A 20,826-nucleotide genomic window follows, 5' to 3' on the forward strand; every position below is an offset into this window, starting at 1 on the left:
TTTTAACAATAATCAGGTGGAGAAAGAAAAGCGTCTTACAGACAGTTCATGGCAGGAAAGGCACAGACTCTTGGGACTGTTAATGTTCTGTTGTAGTTACTGCAGTCATGTTGTGTTTGCTCCTTGAGTATTGTGATTGTACAATATGTTTTTATGGCTCAGAACAGCATGACGCTCCACACATTGTCTTGGAGAAGGTCCTGGCTCACTTGAGCCTTCCAGACTATAAAAGCTAGCCCAGACGAACTGCTAATAGCTGTTTTTTCCGTATCTTTTATTTAGACTCCTTCCAAGCCACATACAAAGAGCAGGTTTGTGAATTCCTGTGTCTTCCTCCCCTCACGCAGATGGCTGCCCCTCCCTGAGCCTGGTGTTCTTTTTTCCCACTGTTGCCAAAACACTTGCTCATAGGGGATCATCTGATTGTTGGAGTTTTTGCTGTTTTCTTAGTATTATTTTAGCGTCTTTACCTTAGAATATAAAGCGCTGAGAGGCAACTGTTGTTGTCATTTGGCGCTCTATAAATAAAATTCATGTTCATGCATGTTCAAGATTTTGGCCTGGGTGTCTCACACCGGAAGTTGCTGTGGCGATGATACATCTAACCAGTGTTAATGTTCAGTTAATATGTGAATGTTTAACAACGCCATGGTGATGTAACTGCGTGGTGGCATGGTGACGCAGGAGTTCCTTAAAATAGTAGAGATGTGCTATTAATCATCAAGTCCTTACTGTGAGAAGTAAAAAGAAGTATTCTGGACTTTTTAGGTTTGTCTGTGTTATTTCACTACATTTCCGAGTGGATGAGGATGATTAACACGGGGATTGTGGCCGCCTGGCGGTCTGCATCATCACGTATTTCCTGAAAATGGCAGCACTGCTGCTGCTTTTGTGATTTTTGGGCTGCTGTCAGTGATGTGAACCAAATCTGAACCAAATCAGTGACATGAAAATCAGCCCCTTAAATGTAAGCCTTAAAATGCAGCATCCATTTCAGATTGAGCCCCTCACGGGATGAGCGATCAATAAACAGCTCATCTATTTTCTTTTTTTCATTATCCTTATCGCTTTTGTTTCATTCTAGTAGGATAATTGCAGACCATGCGGGGTCTTATCAAAACCTTGTATAATGGCAATGTAACGTTAATAGGACTGTTTTGAGTCCAGCTCACAGCTGGTCTTTACAATGCTCGTCTCTAAAAGCCGGCTATTTGTTGGTTGGTTGTTTATCTCTTTAGCGCCGGTTTGCACAGGGAGGTTGAATAGGCACACATTATGTTTGATTTCTCTGCAGCTACAACCATTAAAGCCTGGAAGAGTACAAGTAAACCAGTTGGCTGCAGGCCACTGTGGTTAAATGCCTTGCTCAGTGGCACCTCTGTGTGTGACTGCTTAGAACAGAAAACATTTCTGATTAACTGTAAACAGAAAGATTTCCAAAATAGATTTGAGCTGGCAGCCTACACGAGCCTCCCCCTCGAATCCTCGGGACATCACAGCTCCACCTCACATGTCACTGAGGTTATGCATTAATGTTTCATTTTGGAAACTGTAAGAAACAATTTCAATAGAAGCGAATAAAAGCAGAGTTTGGCACTCACTTAGTTTGGAAGCCCACCCTCCTGCTCCCTCTGCTCTTTGGAAGAGGTGACATATTATCCCAACTGCTGAGTTCACAGTGGCATGCAGGTATCCTGGGGTATATGTACTTAATATATGAGCAGAAATTATTATTGGGTATTCTTTTTCCATTGTTGATGCAGAGATCATCCAAGCTGCTCCTTCCTGCAACGTTTCTCTCCTTTTCTTGCTGCCTTTCTCTCTGTCTCTTACTGTCAGTCTTTCTTGTTGCGATCTCCCTATTTCCAGTCTCCAGAGTGCCACAAAGCTCCTCAGCAAAAGGAGACACAATTTCCCGAGTTGAGCTTGCAAACGAGCTCACTGCAGCTAAAAACAGCCGCTCATCGCACGGCGCTCTTCGTGAGTGATACCTCAGCCTCCCTGTTGTTGCAAGTTTTTTTTCTTTTTCTTCTTCTTTTTTTTAAGCAGCACTGTGGTTGTTTAAAGGCAGTGGCACCCCAAGTCTGGAATAAAATGCTGCTTTTTCCCTTCACAGAAATCATTTTCTCAGGGTGCCAAGTTCTGCTTCCTAAATCTTTGGATTTTTCTGTTCATATTCATTGGACTGAATTTGTATTGAAGCAGCTTTTAAATTCTGCTTATTTTTCAAAGGAGGCGACTCAAATCAGACCAAATGGCCACACAACGCAATGCCACCATAAAAAGACACTGATGGCAGCCAGATTTATTGGATATAAGTGAGATGTTAGAAATCTTAAATGACCTCTTTGCAGGCATCTGTTATTAAAAGTCATCTTCAACAGCCAGAAGATATAAAGACTCCAGAAATACAACAAAGCCACACTGATTATTTTTAAAGAGGTGGCAGAAGGAGACGAAGAATGTAATGCCACAAAGGTAATGAGCTGAAGTCAAAGTTACAGTGTGGCAAGTACAAGGCATGCGCACTGCTCTGCTGAGTCATCTGGCAGCTTAAAATGGTTCATTTATATGCTTGGCATGTGTATCCTAAAAGGTCTATGTAGTTTCTGCTCTCTGAAGGCTGGGAAATTTTAGTGTGTCAGCAGTGGAGCTAGTCATTAACTTGATCGTGTCGCATTGTGTCAATACGTCATATCAAAAAATCTACCAATTAATTGATGTTTTATATAAAGAATCCTTGTTCTTGTCCTTGCTGGGAGACTCTGTGTATGAGCGTACTGTATAAAAGCTTAAGGTAAGCAACTTTCAGAGAGGAATGAGACAACATAAAGCGACAATGCATTTTTGTGTGCTCCCCTATAAAAAGCCGAAGACAGACTACGGTTGTTTCTCACTGTTTGGGATTTATTCTCTCTGAAGTGTAAAGACTTTGTGACAGCTGAGGCATTCGAACACTTCTAAACAGCGTCTCCTTGTGTTTTGTCCCCTCCACATCATCCCGCTTAAACTGAAAATACATCCAAGTACAGAGGCAGAACACTTGTGAAAGGCTGGTTTCTTGTGACTTCAATGCTTCCTCCTCTTCTTTTTGCTTCTTGCTCTCATCTAAATCATGACACCCTCTCACCTGCCTTCCAGCTCTGCTCGCACTCAGGGTGGTAAAATCAACAGCTGCAACCTGCTGAATGCTGGCAAATATTTGATATGTGGTAAAGTTATGTGCTCTCAAAGCAGGCAGATAACAGTTGTATTGTAAGGGTCATTTAATGCTGTAAAACACAGTGCACTTGATGCCAGGATTACCTTTTACGTGATAGCTTATTAGTGAACGCTGCTATTTAATAACTATATTAATTAAGTAAGTAAGTAAAGTAAGTGAATTTTTTTTATTTGTATAGCACCTTTCAAGACAGAAATCACAAAGTGCTTCACAGAAAAGCTAAAACATAAAAACATAAATCAACCAAAAGCAAGTTTAAAAAGATTTTTAGGTTTTTAGCTGTTTTTTAAATGAAACCACTGAGTCCACAGATCTCAGGCTCAAAGGAAGGGAGTTCCAGAGTCTGAGGGCCACAGTTACAAACGCCCTATCACCTTTCGTTTTCAGCCTCGTATGCTGGACGACCAGCAAGCCCTGATCACATGACCTCAGGGACCTGCTGGGGATGTACTGATGTAAAAGATCTCTGATATAGGTTGGTGCTTGTCCATGCAGAGCCCTGAATGTCAAAGTCAAAACCTTGAAGTTGGTTCTGAATTTTATGGGGAGCCAGTGCAACTGGATCAGCAGGAGTGTAACGTGGGAGTATTTAGAAGATTTGGTCAGAAGCTTTGTGGCAGCATTCTGAAGAACTTGCAAATGATCCACAGAGGCTTTACTTAAACAAGTGAACAAAGAATTGCAATAATCCAAACGAGATGAGGCAAATGCATGGATGACCATTTCTAGTTCTGAGCATGAAACAATGGGACTCAGCTTAGCAATATTTTTTAAATGATAAAAACAGGAGCAAACCAATAAATTAGCATGAGTGTCATGAGCTGAGTCAAAAGTTACACCAAGGTTCCTGATAGAAGGTTTGGCAAATGTCAACCAGTCCAAAGCAGACCCTGATATACCCACGCAATATCTCAGCCTATCTAGCAAAATGTGATGGTCAACAGTATCAAAGGCAGGCGTCAGGTCCAACATCAGCAGGCCAGAGCATTCTCCTGCATCATAATTCATTAGGATGTCACTGGAGACTCTAATAAGTGCAGTTTCAGTAGAGTGTGCTCTACGAAAACCAGACTGGAATTTATCCAGAATGCTGTATTCATCTAGAACAGCTAGAATTAACTATATTAAATAATCATTAATCAAGTAAGCGCTGTTTCCTGTCACAAATCCACAGATCCTTATCACCCAACTTAGCAGTTCCTCTCAGTTATTCGGAGCATTTAGCATCTTTCAGCTCATTATTTTTGGTATCCAGCCTCCAACTGTGTTTGTGCACTCAGAGAGCTCACATCAAGGTTTTATTTGCAGACTGAGCAGCTGTTTTTGGTGCCAAAAAAGCCTTTGAAAAGCTGCAGAACCACAGAGCTAGCACCTAGCAGGCAAATGTACCAGAGCCGTATAGTAACTAAACAGCCAGAATTGTCTTTAAGTCATTTGTAAAATGAAACTGTGCTAAAATGATTTGTATAAATTGTGGTTTTGTCAACAAATATAACTCCAAATAAATACTACTGTTGATTCGCAGCATCTGTGATCGTTTCCTGCTGCCTCCAACTGGCGAAAATTACAAATTGAGGACTTGTCTTAAATGAAGACTTTCTCAAGAATTCACTTGAGAATCAAAGAAGAACTATTCAAGTTGATGTGGTACGCTATAATAAAAGTAATCAACTTTAGAAAGAATTTGCATAATGGAATAATCCAACTTTGACACATTTGGGAGAACACAGTCTCAGTTCAATTAAATAGCACGTTTAATGCTTTCAGTGCAAATCATATCTATTCAGATCATATTTCAGAACTTATTTACAGTTTCCTTAAACATCTGGATGACATGCTTGATTTGTTTGTTGAAGCTTTAGAACAGCTCTTTGTTTTACTGCCAGTGCTGTTGGTGAGCCTTTTGTAGAGTTGCACTCATAAAGTTCAGGGCAACGTTGCAGTGCTGTCTTTGTGCTGGATTATTCAACAGTGTTTATTTTCAGTTATTTGCAGAAAACAAACTGAAATTAGTTATTTAAACCACAGCAGATGCCAAGTCTTTGCATATTTATTCAACTTATTATCTGGTGTTATTTATATTTTCTGTGAGAGAGCCATTGTTGCTCCGAAAGCTTGACATTTTCCATTTTGTGAGTGTGATAAAGAAAAAGGAACAAAGCGAGATTGTTTCTCTATACGACTTTTCCGATTATGTCCCAGGCTACATGTACTGTGTAAAAATAAATCCTCGTAGTATTAAAAAAAACATTGTGCTGGGCATCACTACAAAGTATAAGAAGTTCCCAGGCTGTTGCTGCAGCACAGAAAAAATGTGCCTGGAGTCAGCATTGAAAATGAAGTTGTACAAACAAACATCAGGACCTGTGTTAGAATCACTACCATCCTTAGAATCTGCATTGTGTCGAATACTCCAAGCATCCTATTCAGCAGGCCCGAATGTAACCGTTCACCATGAACAAACCATCAACAGCCATCAGATCAGGAGTATCCTGTAGCACTTCTGCATTCTCACTGTTGCACATACAAATTTCTCTTCCAGGACTAGACTGTCATTTTCGAGCTTCACTCCTAACACCCTGAACTGTCTAAAGAGGACCCTTTGGAGCCAACTTCTTGACATGAACCAACATGGCAGCTCACAGCTTGTCTTTACAAGCAAGTTTTTTGGCTTTTGGCTTCTGCTCGCCTGCCTTTCTTGGCAGATTTAACTTCTGAATTTCAAGTTGAAGATCCTCATTTTGACAATGCAAGAAAATCCAGCTTACGTTGCAGGTAGTATTTATATAAGAGGACTGCCACTGGGCATTCCAAACACTAGGAAGAGGTATGCCACTGGGTATAAGGTGACTTCTTCAAAGGGGGTCATGGCAAATTGCTGTTCGTAGGCACAAACAACAGTGCCGTCTTCAGCGGTGATTCTCAATATCTGTGTTAGTAATTTTAGTTTTAAAACTAGTAAAATTTTGAATATGTTTTGTTTCTCTTCAGACTGGAGTACGTGTCAGCTGAGTCCAAACGCTGTCTGTGGCAGCGGCATCAAAACCCGGATGCTTGACTGCGTTCGCAGTGATGGCAAATCGGTGGATATAAAATTCTGTGAAGAGGTGAGACTGGAAAATCCTTCAGGTGTTTGCTATTGGACCTTCCCTTTTTGTTTCTTGGAAAAATCCAATTTTACTTTCTTTGTTTGACACACTAATTTCTTTTCTTAATGACGTGATCACATAACTCATTAAAATATATTATCGCACCGTTCCAGTACTATTCAGCCCGAAGCAACATGAAATATTCAAGAATATTCCCATGCAGAGATTGTTGTCGTTGCTTCTGGCTGGGCGTTTTATTCATTCATAATGTGTCACCTCCATGTAATTGTAGCCGGCGGGCTGTGGCAGAGCCTTCCCCACAGCTATTTAACCCTTGGCCCACTTCATCATCTGGCTCATTCACAAAAACGCACTGTGTCGGGATTGTTTTCACAGCAGCCTTTATAATCCAATTCAGCTGGCCGGAAGCCTGCCCTTTGCCAGAACAGAGACTTCTGGGAGTTGCAGTACTGAGAGGTCAAGTCGGTGTCTGACCATAGCAGATTGAGTTTGCAGCGTAATGATTGGTTGTCTGTTATGTGAATGATTTGATGATGTGTTGTTTGAAACATGTGCTGCAGATGAATTTGGAGAAGAAGTGGCAGATGAACATCTCCTGTGTGGTCGAGTGTCCTGTCAACTGTCAGCTGTCGGAGTGGTCGGCCTGGTCAGAGTGTTCACAGACCTGCGGTCTAGAAGGTGAGAATTTCAGACACACGTTTTTGTCCGAGCAGCTTCCAGTGCCATCAAAATCCAGGAGTATGAAATCGGTAACCTTTCACGAACAAGACAACTTTTCTAAACATCATCATTAATTGCACATTAATCTTACTGATTTACTTCCATTGCTCTTTTCAAGTGCAATAATGAGATTACACTGGAGTAAAGGCAAATGCCAACATAAACAAGTAAACGAGATAAATAAGTTCAGGCAAAATAATGAAGCACATATACGTTTAAGATGGTCTATAAATGTTTTAAGACGTGTTATAAAAGAGGATGCCAGATTGTAAAGTTGCACTTCAGTCTTAATGGCAAATGGCCAAACATAGATTCTTGAATTTGCAACAGACGACTAAAGCTAAAACAGGTGAAACACAGGCTCCTGACGCACCCTTGTAATTCACCTGGTAGAGCAGGCGGCCCAGGTACCATGTATCCCATTTGCTTTCTGTCACTCATGCTCTCTCCCCTCACTTTTCTGTCTGTGCTACACTGTCCTATCAAATAAAAAATAATGACCATTTCCAACCACCTAACATTCCTGTTGCTTTATCTATATTTACCATTTATCTGTTGAAAAAACAAGATCCAACTGTGATATCGGAGCTATTATTGTTTTTACCTCCTTAGTCCGTCTTTACTGTAGCAAGAACTGCCAAACAAGCAGTTTTTAGTACTTTGGTAGGTTGACTGTACTATGTCTACCCATCTGTCTGTGCAGGATGCAGTTTTATGTAAACTCTTGGCAGCTTTACCAAACTTTACAGGTGTGCATTTGAAATCAAAACGTGGGCCAAGTTTATTGGTAGGTGTAGTCTTAAAAACTCATTGTTCCCACAGCTGGTGTGACCACATATTGGAGTGTGGTCAATTGTGTGCATGTGTGTGGTGCATTTAAAACAAATTTAACTGTAGGAGAGGATTTTTTTTTTTTGCAGAGTTTGAGATATTCCTTATTTATCTCATACTAGGCCCTCACACATCATCTGAAACAAGCCATTTAAGCTTCTCCTCCTCCCTTTAGGGCTTTCTTATGATTTACTGGCTCCCACAAACAGAAGAGAAGAACTGTTTATGAGATGACCATGTGAAGGAAATGTATGCTCACTGATGTACAGAGTCAGGAGGAATAAACTGTCTGAAACAGGGAATTATTTGTAGAAACACTGACCTTTGAAACTGGCCATGTTTAATGTCCCCAAGTGTAACTATATGTAACCAGTGTGTAACAAAAATACTAGAGGATGCCAAACTGCAAAAGGAGGATGGGTAACCACAATGAAGACACATCTGCAGAAATGATGGAACAATGCTCTGGTTGTATTAAAATGTTGTGCTTTGTATCACAACCAACAACAATAATCAAAATGGTGTGCATGCACAGAGACCAAGAAAGTAAAATAAAGTCAGACCAGGGTCTTTTAAATGTCAGTGTTATCCAGTTCAGGCCTGCTGGCTTATCTGGGCAGTTTATTAGTGTGAAATTAGCCAAACAAAGGATGGATGTTTTGCACAGTCTGTCCTACCACAATTTAGGGAATTAGATTGAGCTCCATATGAGCTGTGGCTCGACACCCATTGCAATAAAAGATCAGCGTACTTCTATGGATTTCCAGAAGGTCTGTGGACTCTCAGTTTGTTTATTTTGTTGTTTCTTTTTATCTCCAACTAAAAAAGAAACCTGACCTAGGAGCAAGGTCAGAGTTATTTCACATGCATGCTGATGTGGGACTAAGCAGCCTTACCAGTGTAACCAAAATGGGAACAGTTAAAGGCGGGACAAAAAATCCTATTGATTAAAAATGAAATTATCCATCCAAGTCAGAAACTAACGATAAATAAATATCTAAAACCACATTAGTACTAATTCCAACAAAAGGTTTCTACTTCTGTTTGTTACTGTGGGCTACATACATGTTATGTACACATGGTACCAAAGCGTGTATTTGGGAGACACGCATCTCAGATATTTCCTGCTCCCACTGGAGCAGGAAATGTAGCTAGCTAGAAAAACTCCCACAAACAAAGCAGAGGGAGTCTTTATTTAAGTCAAAGTTACTGTGTTATAGTATTTCCAAATGACCATAGAAAATTTGTCGTCCTGTTGCCTGGTTGTTGTTCCAGCAGTTCACACAATTGATTCTGTCCCATTATATGTTCCTGCTCCTCAGGGCTGAGGGAGCCCTTTGAAGAAAGGGCGCTACAGCAATAGTTGGTAAATCAAAAGGAATAAGATAAAAAGTTTTTTTTACAAAAAAAAAAGGGGCAAAGGCGGGGACCTTATTTGATGTGCGTTTTTTTCTGTGTATGTGTGGGGGAAGTTTTTTTTTTTATTGGAGTGGGATATGAAATTGTACAGTTTGCGTGTGAATGTGTGGGAACGCTGGTTGTTTTATGTGTTGAAAGCCAATGTAGGTTGGTAAAGGTGGATTTTGAGGTGAGCACTTTGCTGGATTGTCAGTGTGAAAATGTAAGTGGAATATGCAACAAATGGAGGGCTGTGAGAGTTGAGAGTGGGCAGTTTAAAGCAGGTAGACAGGAATGTTGCTTTTAGAAACGTGTGTGAAGGGCTTCTATGTTGAGTCTTTCAGTTAATTCATAGCATCAATTCTGCACTTAAATCAAATGGTCTCCGGGGTTCTGCGATGAATTGGATTTATTTAAAGAGGTTTTTCTGAGTGATGTGGAATAAAAGCCTTTTTACTCAAGTTGACCAAGAACCAATCAAGATGGCAAAGGGAAAAAAAGGTGCAGTATTTCATGCCATTTAGAAACTCCTGCTCTGTTAAGTGAAGTGCTATTGTGCGCAGTAGGATTAATTTAATACATTCAAAACAAACGCATACACATGAATTTAAATGAGCTGTTTATAGAAGGAATGGATGACTGCTGTGTGGTACACCACAATGGTCACTGCATGTGTTTCTGTGTTTAGCTTATTGTTCAGAAGAAAAAAAAAGTCTCTTTGAACTTTGCATTAATTGTATTATTTTATCAAGAAACCAAGAGCTCCAGAGGCTTTGAAGAAAAGAAAAACCCTCCTGATATTAATTTTCTCTCATGCTGGTAAAACAAAATGCTCAGATTTCAGTGCTGGGGTGGAGAGTTTCCAACACAGGAACTTGTTGTTAGCTAACTTCAGTTCTACTTAAACAAGTAAAAGTGACTTTTTTTTGCTTCAACTTCTCATATGAAGTAAATCTTTACTTCACAATGTAGCGTCTTTATACTATTGACATTGTTAAACTTTGGATTGGTTCCCTATAAGCCTCACTTTCCCTATGCTGTCTGCTGCTGAAAACATTTCAAGGGGGAAACAATGTCAAGCAAAACAGTAAAGGGACAGGAACTTTTTCCCAGAAGGTAAGGGTCCAGTGGATGTCCTGCCCCAATCAGGCTGACCGCCACACCAACCCCAGTTAGCCCACTGCTGCAGCATGTGTAGTAGGCCCTGGGCTGCTCAGAGAAATAGGAGAATGTGACAGCAGTGTTTGCAGTGTGCACCATAAGTGGACGCACAGTCAAACATACCTGCCTTCAGTGATCCAAACCAGAACACAAAGATTGGTTCATGACAGTTGTAAAACTGAGAAGATTATGCTACTGCACTGACTTTGTCAAGTCTTCCAAAAATCAAGAGTGAATAGTTTTCTGTGCTAAAGGAACAACAACAGCACAAACACAAGCAAGAGTAACCCACATTAAAGGTGGTTCCATATAATTTTGAGACTGCCCCCTGGTGACAGTACACAGCAGCAACATTTAGACGATGGTCTGCAAAACTCTGCATAACATCAGCGCACAACATTAACACCAAATGGCTGGAACAATATCGTTACTCCTGGTGATTTAAGCTCATTACTTGGGCATCTTTAGAAGGAAAAACTGCGCTGTATGCCGTAGGGGTTTCATTTTCCATTCAGGATAACAATGATAATCTTGTTTTCTTTCACAGTAGGGAACACATTTTGAAGTGGAGAAAGTCTTAAAAAAATCATGAATTGAACGTGCTTATGTGTGTGGAGATGCTCTAGGAAAAAAATGACAAAACAAAAAGACAGACATTCAGTAAAGATTTATAAAGGTTCAAGAGCGACACTAACCTATTTCCACTAGATCAACAAGTAACAAAATCCTGCTTATATAAAAGTCTAATGAGAGATCCACAGAAAGCCAGAGATAAATTTAACCTTTTTTTTTTTACTCTCCAGGTAAGATGTGGCGACAGCGGTCGGTGGTTCAGGCTTCTCAGGGCGACGGCCGACCGTGCCCTTCTCAGATGGAGCAGTGGAAACCCTGTCCTGTCCGACCCTGCTACCGCTGGCAGTACAGCCCCTGGTCTGAGTGTCGGGTAGAGGTATGTCAATACATATAAAAGTTATACCATAATCCAGGTACATTAAACATTAATAATTGTATCGACCTCTGTCAGCTACAAGAAATGGAGCTCAGGCACAGCTGAGATCAATACTCTAAAACAGTTTGAGCCAGAAGGTGGATTTCAGGAGGGTGAAGTCTAAGAACCTGATAAAAAATAATGGAGTCTTTAGTATTGATGAACAAGCTCATCATTTCCCCACTCATACGGTTATTTTGAGAGATGGACAGTAAAAAAAAATCAATCTAATGCATCTTTAATGCTGATGCATTACTGTAAACCAATACCTTTGCCAAGAAATTTGGCAGCCTGTACACTCAATTTTGCATTGTGTGGCACCGGGTCAGATTATTAAAAGCATCCAGTGCAATACTTTATGACATAAAGCAAAACTTTTCAAGAGTAAATGTGGTTTTATGGGGACACACAGAGACAGGTAATGTCATCTGTTACTAACATCCTTTGCTGCCCCTCACTTAAGTTGATCAAAAAGGAAGTGCTTATAACCTCTGCCTTCCTCGGCTGTGTGAGAGTGAGAGGCAGAGACAGTCGACATTTTTAAAATGCACTCTGCATTCACTTCAGAAAAAGGCAAACCATCCTGTGGGTGGTAACCTCTTATCAAACTCCAATTAGGACCCAGCCTGGAGGACTCCCAAATGATATTACCTAACTAAGCAAATGCAAATATTAGCAGAAAATGTACCAGATAGAATGATCCTGTGAGATATTTTGTTCTTTCATGAACAAATATAAAGGACAATTTAACTCCCACACAGGAAAGAGACTGAAAATATATGGGGAAGCTTATCTTCCTTATACTTTTATCTATTAAAATACATTTTAACGGGACAGTAACAATTCTTCATTTAATCCACCAGGATTTTTTCTCCATCCCTTCCACTCTTTAGTGTCCCAATAACTTCAAAACAAGAACAGCAGACACTCTGTACTGCCCGCCTGCCAATAGAAGGTTATTTCCAATACTGCTTTTGTGTTTTCAACGCCCTACCAGTCTTACCCACATAATAAAATCCACAAGGGCACTTTAACAAGTGGTCTACATGTGCAGTCCTGCATGAGATGCCATCCTTGACCTTAATTTTCTGCCTTTATCCGAGTGTGGAAAATGGTCCCCTTTAATCATTTGTTACAGTTCACACAATTTCCAGACAAATGACAGCTTAAAAAGTAGAGGTTTAACTCATCCATGTTTGTATTTGTGCTCTCTTTTGTTTCTGTAAAAATACAAACCGCTGTACATATTGCAAATATATAGAACATATTCTGTTCTAAGCAACAATACGTTTCCAGGTCAGGTATGCTGCCTTGCTGAGAAGCTGGAGGTGTGCAGCTTAATGCCTGCAGCTTTTCATCCTACAGCTCAGCTCAGTGATGCTTTTTCCTCTTCTCTGAAAATGTCTGAGACGCATAAACACTTTTTGTATTTGTTTGACTTTAGTTGATCTTTCCATCAATTCAAATGGCAGAAGTTGAATTTACTAGGATTATTAAACTGCCATCAGATTGCTGCAGGTTTGTGTGACACCCCCTTCCCTCACTGTGTTAACTCATCACCTTCTGTCTTCTTCTGTGGTGTTTATGTCCTGTCAGAATGTGGTTTGTGGACACGGCATGCGCTTCAGGAACCTGTCCTGCTTCGTGTCGGACGGCTCCAGCGATGGCGAGGGCAGCCTGGTGGACGAGGAGCTGTGCAGCAGCCTGGAGGTGGCTGTCGATGGAGACAAGCAGATCAGACTGAAAGAGAGCTGTGTCCTCCCATGTCCAGGTAATAATGCTGACTTCAAGGTTTCAGTGGTAATTATTTGTTGTTTGGGCTGCATGAGCAACCTTGGAAAGTCCAAACACTGAATAGAAGCAATTAGATGCACAGTCCACTGTTATTAAAAAAAAAGGTTCTCTAATGAAAAAAAGTAAATCAATTATGACTTTACTCTTACTTTACTTTACTTTCATTTTCTTTAATATTCTGTGAATGAAATAGCTCCTCCAAATCAGCTTTTTGCCACACAAAGTAATAGTAAGCTATGGCAGCAATATGCTGGATACTATTAACCTCAGTCTCTGTCAGTAAAACTGATCAGGCATGAAGTACCCACAAGGAGTCTATAGACTTTATGTAAAAGAGCCCCTTGATTTTTGGGTTTATATTTTTATTAGCATTTAGATTGTTGCTAGGTTGTTCTTTTGGATCCAGGAGTAATCAACTTTAAACCAGACGGTTATCAGTGCTAATTAGTGCTAACCGAGTAATAAAACAGCAATTTCACTAACCATAAATGGAGCACAAATTCTTGGAAGGGCTATACCACACAGCAATCTGCAATATTTTTCAGATAGTTTCATTAAAATAACTCCCAAAAGCACTAACACCGCAAACAGGAGGTCCAGTTCAATGACTGGAATTAGTCTAGCTATGAGACCGAGCAGACAGCAATAACACATCTGTCAGTTAGAGGCCAAACTTTACCTGTACAGTTGATATGAAGGGGTGTGCTATGCTGTGAACATGTTAATTTCATATCTGTGAAATTGGGCATTTTGACATAGGAGCCTACGGGGACACTACACTTTTTGCGTCAGCCTCAAGTGGCCACCAGAGGAGCTGCAGTTTTCAGCACTTCAACCCCAGATGCTGCTAGCAGGAGACAGAGTTAGAAATAGCAATAGTTGCTAACATCAACATCACTTGAGTACTTGGATCGGTTGTTGTGCGCTGAAGATGCTGATATAGATGTGTCAGTTAATCTAGCGTTCAGGTAAATACATGCTCATACATCATCATATCTGTAGAAGGTGTTTGAGACTAGTGTTTACGAATTATCTGTCTTCATTATCTGTCTATTAAAGCAGTGATTTAAGGCTTTAATCCACAGAGCAGTTTTCTATGCAAATCCTATGAAGCTCAATGTGATCAATGCTCATAGCTCCGAGTGTAAAAACACCCTCAGCGTTCAACTTTTACAATTTATGTAATGTCACTTCTTCCTCACAAACCAATCAGAGTCAAGAAGGGGTGGGAATTATGACATCAGCATTTTAAAAAATGGTAGAGGAGCTGTGTTTGTAAGACGGCAGTGCAAGTGTTTAAAAGTGGCGCATGTGGACACAGACCCCGAAACTGTTTTGTGTCTCAGCTTCAACAAGTCACTCTCCATACACAGCACAGTCGACACTTCTCAGCAGTCTGATGTATACTACAGGGAAGCCATTATGAGCACTTAAATACACATTAAAACAAGCTTTGTTGTAACGTTTAAAAGCCAAGTGAATTGAAATGCCTAAATGGGTTTGGCAGTTGTTATTTGAGGTGCTGAAAGTTGGTCTTTTGCGTGTGGGTTTGGTCTCAGCATTACCTCGAAACTCTAACAGAGCTCACTATCTATCATGACCTCTAAAATGAGAAGCAGCAGCATAGCTTAAGGCAGAATAAATGGACTACATTATGACCAAAGCTTTGTCTAACTGTGCTTTTTTATGGGAGTTTCATTTACTTTTGGGTTCTCTACTTCATCGCCTGTATCAGCTTAAAGAGCACTCTTGTCTTCTCTGCTTTTTCAAATCATGACAGCTGTACTCTGCATATGTGTGGGTTTCAATTCACTTCATAGTTTCTATCATTTTCTCCAATTTCACAAGGTGTCTATCTCCAGCTGTAAGTCACAGCTGCTTCTTTTCACCTCTCGCAGCACACGAGAAGAGTAAAACACGCTGAGGTTATCGTTAGAACAACAGTCAAAGGGCGATCGCTCACAGTCCTCCCCAGAGCAAAGCCCTGCTAGTATGTTGAAGTGTCCGGCCAAGCCAGAGGCACAGCCGTCAGGAACTGTTTCATGTGGAACGCACAAAATATTTGGACCACCTGCTCTTCCAGTGAAATAGACAGAGAGGAGAATCTAAATGAAAGCTGTGACCCCTACAATTCAATTGATTCCATTTGTACAGCAAAGAAACCTAGAAGCAAAAATGATTCGAACACACTCACACATACAGTGCGAGAGATAAAATAATAGTAAAAAAAAAAAAAAAAAGGTGCAATCAATAATCTGTGTGGGCGAGATAACAAAAAATCCTCAGGGCTTGAAATAAAAAGACAAGATGGCAAGCCAAGATACGATTGCACTGAATAACAATCTGCTGTACGGAGACGTGTAGATTTTATTCATTTATTCACCTCACATATGAATGGAGATGCTGATTAAGAGGAGAATAGATTGAAGATGTATTTGTGTTTTGATTGTAAGAAAGGCTTGGGTGAAACGTGGTGCAGCAGCAGAGGCATGAGCCAGCTAAAATGGTGCATCTCATACACAAAGGCTGCTCGAATTGATTTATGTACGCCGTTTAAAATTGTTAAATAAGTCCAGACAATAAAAGGTCAGGAAAATTCAACCCATGAGTAAAAAGAGAGAAACAAATAAGGCCTTTATTGAGGCATTAAGGGCAACACGAGCTTCACTAGTGGGCTCAAATCTCCTCCTCCAACTGACAAAAGTGGCTTTGTACACACTTAAATACACAGTAGATACAGGGTGGGGCATTGTGAGAGAACAGATCTGAGGCAAAAAGCATCCTCTTGATAAAGACGAATGCCTTCTTAGGCAGCCTGTTCATTAGCCTACAAAAATGGAAAGATCAAGTTTAATGGGAAATAGCTGGAAATCCGCAATTACTCTTGGTGGTTAAAGCGGGTGCCTGGAAACGCTTGACGATCGAACTGCCCTTTTGGTCTTAAATTTCATTTAAAGTGGCATTAAAAAGTCTCACATTGCTTGCTTATGTGGACAAGAGATATTTTATTTTGTATTCTTAGGGTGACAATTTATAATCAGAACTATCATTGATCAATCATTCATCATTGTCGAATCGGTTGATAGAATAATCTCTGAATTATATCTATGGTAATCTGAGCAAAATATTAATGTATGCATATTATCATCACTTTAATTAGTCTATTGTTGTTCTCTATCATTCTTTCTATCTGCTTAAGCTATTGCAAATGGTATCCATATCATTGTATTCACACCTCTCGAAGCTGTGGGTCCAGTAGGGCCTTCTACATTCACCTACACACAGATTCAGGCCTACACCAACATGCACATAGAGAGTCATGGAAAGTACGCACGTTCACTCCCGCACGTACTAAGAACAGGGAGGTCGTCTCAGGACAATCTCTCGGTTGGACACACAGTCTCACAGAATTGCACAACATATCACAAACTTGTTTGTCTCTAAAGTAGTATCGGATGTCTATATAAGGAGAACTTTGGAACTGTTATCATTTCCAGTAAGATCTAGCTGTGATGTCATCAGGGTAATATAAGGACGGGGAGCGGTCTGCTCGAAGAAGATTGTAAGATTGCTGTTGCAAGTTTCTTCCCACACTGTACTGTGTGTTTTAATAAAATAATTTGTGTTGACCCACTATGGACTTCCAGTCGTATGTCTCTTCCTCAAAAATTCGAACCATGACACTTATACCTGTAGACACCCTGATTACTTGAAGGCAGCACTCTGGATGATAAATAAATGAGTTTGCCAAGTGTATTGTTATCCCTGATTATGTTGGTTGGAGCTGTAAACTTCCAATCCAATAAAGAGCAGGAGAGAGGAACTAATCATACCATGACCTCGATTGCATCCAGGACCAACAGGCCTTTTTTAATATAACCTCTGATCTCACAATGGACTTAGCTGAATAATGATTTGGAAGTGACAAGTGGCTCCTATTTAAGGCCGTAAGCTAATTAGATGCACACGGCAAAGAGTTCAAAGTGCAGTACTGTTTATTCTTACTCCTTATTCTGTCAAGGTTTTAGTTCTGGAAAGAATTCAAAATGGCAAACCCTACTAAATCCTTCCAATGTAACTCGAGCATGTGAAAGAGTCCAAAGCTTTGCTGGTCACAGCTGTTTTCAAAGATGGCTTACAGTTTAGCTTATAAACATTAGACCACACTCATGTGTTGTGCTCATTTGCACTTATTGTTCAGGATTTTGAAGCCTTGTGTAATATTTACCATAGAAACTGTAGATTTGGCTTTTGTGATTATACCTGTATTCATAATCACTTTATTTTAACATGAAAAATGTATCTCTCATGTGATAATATCATAAACAATCCGATGTGTCGGAGCATCCTGACTGCATGCACGCATGCTAGCAACTGCCACAACTAGCTAACGTAAGCTAAAGTGGCAGTTTTTGTTTTTGACATTGTCGCTGGTGTTGTGCCAAAAAGTGATTGCCTGCCAAAAACTGATTTCCAATGTTTCTGTGTATTTTTTCTGTGTAATATCTTTACGTATGTTGGTAAATAGACTTCAGTGAACAGGGTTTACAAAGGGGTTATATATAGAATTAAAAAATTATCTGTTTTTCAAGTATCTTTATAACTGTGTTATAACCAATCCGGTCCTTTATCACCACTTAAAATATTTTTACTGAACTATTGTAATATTTCCTGCCATTTCTGCTGTTGTCTTGGCCAACTTACTCTTACAAAAGACATTTTTAATGTTAATGAGATTTTTTTTTAACTGCATAAATAAAGGTTATATAAAAGTCACTGCCACAAACTGATTGCGGCTTCTACCTTGTTACACGAATGTTGTTTGTGGCTCAAGATGACTTTATGTCATCCATGAGGGATGCATTTGACATATGTTTCACATATTATAGCCCAACAAGTTACTTATAGCAGTTTAAATACGAGCAATCAGTTTTTGGCAGACAATCACTTTTTGGCACAACTCCGGTACGAGATTTCGGAATGGCACCACTTACCTCAACATCCAGTTGTGAAAGCTGCATCAACCTGAGCCAAAAAGTGATCGAGCTGGAACAAAGGATATCCACGCTATACCAAATCCAGGGGGCTGAACGCGAACTTGACACGATCCTCCTTGGCAAAGCTCAAACCACCGCTACTAGTGCTGAGCTAGTCGACACAATGCACCACCCAGCTGTTGTGTCCCAAGATCCCGCCAACAGTCAACCCAGGCTCTCAACTTGCGTCGCTGGTGTTTCTGCCACGGATGAGAACTGCTGGTTTCAACTAGGGGTGGGTTTTAATAATCGATTCATCGATTAAAATCGATTCTGGCTTGGATAACGTGATATCGATTCATTAAAATCCTGAATCGATTTTTTTATATAAATGTATTTTGCCCAAAATTCCAGAATCTCAGGTGAAACGTCACAAAATTTTGACAACCACCAAACATTTAAAACAGTAAATGAGAGCAGGTACACGGCTTCTGCACAAGGACGTAAACACAAAGCGCAGACCCACGGATCAGAATCAGTGAGATGTCGCCTTTCTCACCCGACGGCATGGACACGGTCGGGGCTGAAAGCCGACAGCTCGCTGATTCTGATGTTTCGGCGGGTCCGCGCTTTGTGTTTACGCCCTTTTTGCGCTGATTCTAAAGCTGTTAGTTTTATCTCTCTCCAAACAATATTGACCAAACCAGCAGCAAAAGAAGATCCAAACTAAGCTTCACATAAACATCGTCATGGACTCCCTCTTACTTTTGCTGTTTTGCTTCCACCACAATAAAATCACACTTCATGCACAGCTCTTTCTCTCTCTCTCTTTCTCAGTGTACTTCAAGAACAGTTTCCCGTCTATCTATCCCATCTATCCCAGCATTATTCTGCATTATTCGCTTGCTTGTTACGCACAAGACTACCGTTATTTACAGCACTGTTGGCCGATGTTTTTCCTTTTACTTACTTCCAAAAAGAAAACCCAATTTCTGCCGTTCAATAGGCTTCTGAACAAATTTAAACTTTTTAAAATTATGCAAAATGCAAAACGCTTAGCCGTGTCTCCAATAAAACCGCTGTAACTTCAGAGGTAATGTTCATGAGTTGATTCTTTCGTTTTTGATGTACTGCAGAATACTTTTATAAAATCCCAGGCCAGGAAAATCACCTTCATGTTTTTCTGTGTTTTATCTTCAACTACTTTGACACAAAGGCATCTGCTGTGATGCTTACACCTTTGATAAAGTCTGGAAAGTGTCAGCTTCCTTTTTATGTACTGATCTGAATTATAATATTTCTGACTGTCTGAGGCAAAATTTCCCAGATTCAAATCAAATCGAATTGAATCTAATCGTGGATCGAATCAATTCAGGACCTGGTGAATCGGAATCGAATCGATTCTAATAAAAAAGTGACGATACCCAGCCCTAGTTTCAACTAGGGGCCAGACCCAAGGCTCTGGTCAGCTCCACTCCACTCCAACCAGCGCCATGGACCGTGGTTGAGACGCGCGGTGGCTGCAGAGGGGCCAGGAGGATCCGTCTCTCGCACCCTCACCCCTCCGGTGCGGTAGTACTGGAGAATAAATTCAATGTCCTGGATCCTGTGGAATTTCCTCCTCTGGCCGCTAGCCCTCGCCATCCAGCTGTGTCACTGAGGTCTGCGCCATCTCCACCACTACGCCCCCGGAGCCGCAGCAGGCAGCCCGACACTGTGGTGCAAACTCACCGCGGAGAGCTGTGCTTTACCCCGGCTCCTCGGAGAAGAGGACCCACGGCGCAGCTACCTGGGAGTCACTCACGCGGTCCGGCTGGTGCATCTCCATTTTAACACCCCCTGTACCGCTGCTCGGGCGCCTCAGGTGGCCAGCAGCCCCTGGTGGCACCTCCTCTCTCCACGCTGGTCCTCTGGGATTCCATCGTTAGGAACGTGCGGATGAGGGGGGCGCTCACGCTGTCGTTCCCGGGAGCCACCGTTGTTGACATAGTGGACAGAATTCCCAACATCCTGGCGTCCCACCCACAGGCCAACCGGCTCATCATCCACATCGGCACCAATGACATCCCCAAACAGCAATCTGAGCTGCTGAAGCTGGACTTCCTCCAACTCTTCAGCCTCCTTGGTCAGTTGCAGGTGAGTGCTTTTATCTCCGGGCCCACCCCCACCTGCGGCAGAGGGATAGGCCGTTTCAGCCGGCTGCTCAGCCTTAACACCTGGCTTTCCTCCGCCTGTGTCTCCCACGGTGTTTATTAACAATTTTGATGCCTTCTGGGAGAGGAGGCAGACGGGCTCCACCTCAACGCCTGCCGTTTGCTGTCCGTCAATTTGGCATTTGGCGTACAGCACTCCCGCACACGGCCCTGTCATTACCCCAAACCGACATTACCTGCTGATCTGTCCGCCACTGACTGATGTCCCCCTGGTCCCAGCTCCTGTATTTGTTCCACTTTTAACAGTAATACACAAAACTCTGGACTCGGACCTCTCTCTCCCACAGTCAACACAATACCCGTCATAATCACAAACAGAGAGCAACAGAATTATCATAAATCCAGTAACTCCAAAAACATTAATAACCTCCGGCCCCTTCAAAAATGTCAACATCCATTGAACTCTACTGTC

At 41.2% G+C, this 20,826-nt stretch overlaps 1 protein-coding gene across 1 annotated transcript in view; it reads left to right on the forward strand.

Annotated features, from left to right (window-relative positions):
* Nucleotides 1-20,826, forward strand: part of thsd7ab (thrombospondin, type I, domain containing 7Ab) — a 201,257-nt gene that overhangs the window by 152,115 nt on the left and 28,316 nt on the right. Inside the window, exons 20-23 of the mRNA XM_084944211.1 lie at nt 6,215-6,330; nt 6,894-7,011; nt 11,247-11,392; nt 13,028-13,202. Of these exons, the coding sequence (XP_084800337.1) occupies nt 6,215-6,330; nt 6,894-7,011; nt 11,247-11,392; nt 13,028-13,202 (555 nt within the window). The remainder of the gene's footprint in view (nt 1-6,214; nt 6,331-6,893; nt 7,012-11,246; nt 11,393-13,027; nt 13,203-20,826) is intronic.

Source organism: Perissodus microlepis, chromosome 11 (genome assembly GCF_051167445.1).
Source record: "Perissodus microlepis isolate ML-2025 ecotype Zambia chromosome 11, ASM5116744v1, whole genome shotgun sequence".
NCBI classification, from domain to species: domain Eukaryota; kingdom Metazoa; phylum Chordata; class Actinopteri; order Cichliformes; family Cichlidae; genus Perissodus; species Perissodus microlepis.